Source organism: Octopus bimaculoides, unplaced genomic scaffold (assembly GCF_001194135.2).
Source record: "Octopus bimaculoides isolate UCB-OBI-ISO-001 unplaced genomic scaffold, ASM119413v2 Scaffold_43509, whole genome shotgun sequence".
NCBI lineage: Eukaryota > Metazoa > Mollusca > Cephalopoda > Octopoda > Octopodidae > Octopus > Octopus bimaculoides.
In genome coordinates, this window is record NW_026341781.1 from 15426 (window position 1) to 18744 (window position 3319).

The following is a 3319-nucleotide window of genomic DNA, read 5'->3' on the forward strand; positions in this document are numbered from 1 at the left end:
GTATTTGTGCGTGTGTGTATGTGTGTGTGTGTGTATGTGTGCGTGTGTGTATGTGTGTGTGAGTGTGCATGCACATGCGCGTGCACATGTATGATCTGTCTCAATGAATTGCATCTGACTCATGCAAGCATGGATAAGTAAGTGAACATGAAATCAATAAAGGCTGCTGGAGAGAGTAACAAAGGGAAGACAGATATTGACATATATAAACAGTTAAAATTAATTTAAAAAAATCTTATTAAATATCATGCACTTCATATGTATATGTGTGTACTGAGAACCATTATATATATATATATATATGTGTGTGTGTGTGTATATATTTGTATGTATATACATACATATATATATATAAAAATAAATATATATGTATACATATAATGTATGTATATATATATATATATATATATATATATATATATATATATATATATATATATATAAGGTATGTATGTATGTATGTATATATACATGCATATATATTATATATGTATATATGTGTATATATACATATATATATATATATACATATATGTGTGTATGTATGTGTATATATATATGCACATATATCTTCCTACATAATCCTACATATTCTGTATTTTTTGCATATTTAAAAAAATTGCTTTGCTCTGTTTTGTTAACACTGAGCATGTGTGAACATGTATATACATGTGCATATTTTACTTGTATGTCTTTTTGTGACAGAGAGAGTGAGACACACACACACACAAATACAGAGACACAGACAGACAAACAGACATAGATAGATACTAGCAATTATTGTTAATTTACAAAAATCCTTAGCAGTTAATTTCTTTATACCTCTATATACCATACATATATATAGTTCTGTATTCCTTGCATATATAAGTAATTTGGCATGCAACAATCCCTATGTTTGTTTTGGTATAAAATAGACTTGTTTTGTTAACATTGAAGATATACATGGTATTTGTTTCATTCCATTCCAGGTTGGATCTGAAGTCAAAGACTCAAAATTATTAGCCACTTTATTATTCACTAGAGTTAACATTGTGTGCAAATCCATCCAGTGTCCATAGTTCGTGAAAACAGCACTTAAGGCTTGAATAAACCAGGTCCCTTGAGAAGGTGTACGCCAAGAATAAAAGCCAGACATAGTTCCAAAGCCAATAAGGACATCAGCCCATAATGGAAGTTTGTGCCAATGAGTTTCACATTTGTTAGTTACATCCACTGCATCACATACATCAATTCCTTTATCCAGGTTTTCTCCCCGACATGCAGACACAAATATCAACTTTGGTTTGCCTATTAAACTTTTGCACTTCTCTGACAATATGGGTTTTATAATTTCTTCCAATGTGACAGCATTGTCATCTGTACCATAGAGAATATCCTCCTTATTACCATGCGACAAGATAACTAGTAAGAAACAATCATTGTCTGTATGGTCTCTAGAAGCCATGCCATTTAACAAGTCCTTCATCTCTTTTACTGTCTGGTTATGGTATACAATAACTTCAAAGCCAAGATGTTCTAATGCTATTCTCATTTCTTGTGTATCAATAGAAGATCCCTCTCGTTCAGGCAGATTCATAAAAAGTTCATTGTTTATAATGAGGGCAAAACCTCTTCTCTTGTGTGACATATCATATTTGAAATAATCAGGAAGATTTGCTATACTCTCCATGTTAAAGCCTTTGAGTTTCTATCACAATGTGTTTTCTAAGCAGAAACAGACTATCATTTATATACACTGTTACAAAAATATATTTTTGGCATTGTAAAGTAAAATGATACATAACATAGCTATTACTCAATGATAATAACAGCAACAATAATAATAAAAATAACAACAAAACAACAATATTTAATGATAAATAAATCAATGTATTTTACTTTATGAACAATGTATTTTATCACATGTTTTAAAATTCATTGTCTAGGTACATGTACTTTCTCCCTTGCCTCTCCCTATCTTTCACAACCATATCTAGACTCTAACCTATACATATTGTGTCTTATCAGTTCATTTTCCTATATATTTCCTGGTGATGAGAACTTTATAAAACTAATGGAATTATTTGTGATAATATATCAGTCATTATACAGCTATCTACACAAGTGTGTATGTACTAGACTACCTAGTTTTCATAGCTACAAATTTGTGGGACAATTCTAAACATGGAAGCAATAGCTGGAATCTAGAGCTTTAAAGGTAAATTTAACCATGAGTTTTATTTTTGTTAGCAGAAAAGAAAAGTGAACACTATTACCATATGAGAAGTGACCAGCTTAATTTAAAAAAAGGAGTAGCTAGAATCCTACACTGTGTATTCAGTGCATATAATGACTGTGTGAAAGGTACAGAGGTGTCCTGAAACACATGTACAGGAGTTGTTAGTAATAAGAGCATTCAAGAAATGAAGTTTATCAACTTCCCAAAAGGCTAGTTAAGAAACAAAATCTTTTACTTGCACCACAGGTTTGCTGGATGCAGTAGTTGATGGTTTCTTAACTGTCTAATGCAGTCTAATCACTAATCAGCAGTGAGTGCTGAAAAGTATGCAGGGTGCAAAAAATCCAGAGATCTACCGCCTCTGTTGGAAACAAAAGGCTTTTCTTTCTGAGTGAAGGGTAGATTGTATGATGCAATTTTGCATGGTAGTTTATGTGATGGATATTGAGGATATGTAAAGTCTTGAAATAAATAAAGCAAGAATTCTCTGCTGAATATGTAATGTGAACATGTATGAAAAATAAAGTACAAGTGAGTTGAGAGAAAAACGAAGCATACAAGATATTAGCTGTAATGAGCAAGAAATATAGCAGTGTTATGCATATGTGATGACTATGAACAATGATAAAAAGTACCAAACAATGTGAACATAACACTGTTATGTTCGGGTGACCCTATCCCTACCAATGGTACAACTGTATTCGTCTTTGCTTAGGAAAAATGACTAAATTGTGGGTGTGAAGTCCCCATGAAGGGGTCTTTGTAACTTCAAAGAAGAAAAAATTTTAGAAATATTACTTTATTTGTGTGTAATATGTATGGTTAAAATTTCATCAACATCAAAAATATATGAATTTTCATGGGGGTTATGGCCATTATGCATGGAATATAATTTCCAAATTTCATAAAGATCCATTCTGTACTTTTGACGTAGTTTTGGATAAGAAAACAAATGACTAATGTGTGTGTTTGTATGCATATGTATGTGTGTGTGTGTATGGGTGTATATATGTATAGATATCTGTATGCATGTGTATGTGTGTATATATGTGTACATATTAGATGTACACCAATATATATACATCTACACATATGTAT

At 31.4% G+C, this 3319-nt stretch overlaps 1 protein-coding gene across 1 annotated transcript; it reads right to left on the reverse strand.

Annotated features, from left to right (window-relative positions):
* Window positions 1-540: 540 nt before the first annotated feature.
* On the reverse strand, window positions 541-1746 carry LOC106874721 (caspase-7-like). The gene has a single exon (XM_052978261.1). The coding sequence runs from the start codon at window positions 1670-1672 to the stop codon at window positions 893-895; it is 780 nt and encodes a 259-aa protein (XP_052834221.1). The 5' UTR covers window positions 1673-1746; the 3' UTR covers window positions 541-892.
* Window positions 1747-3319: the final 1573 nt, after the last annotated feature.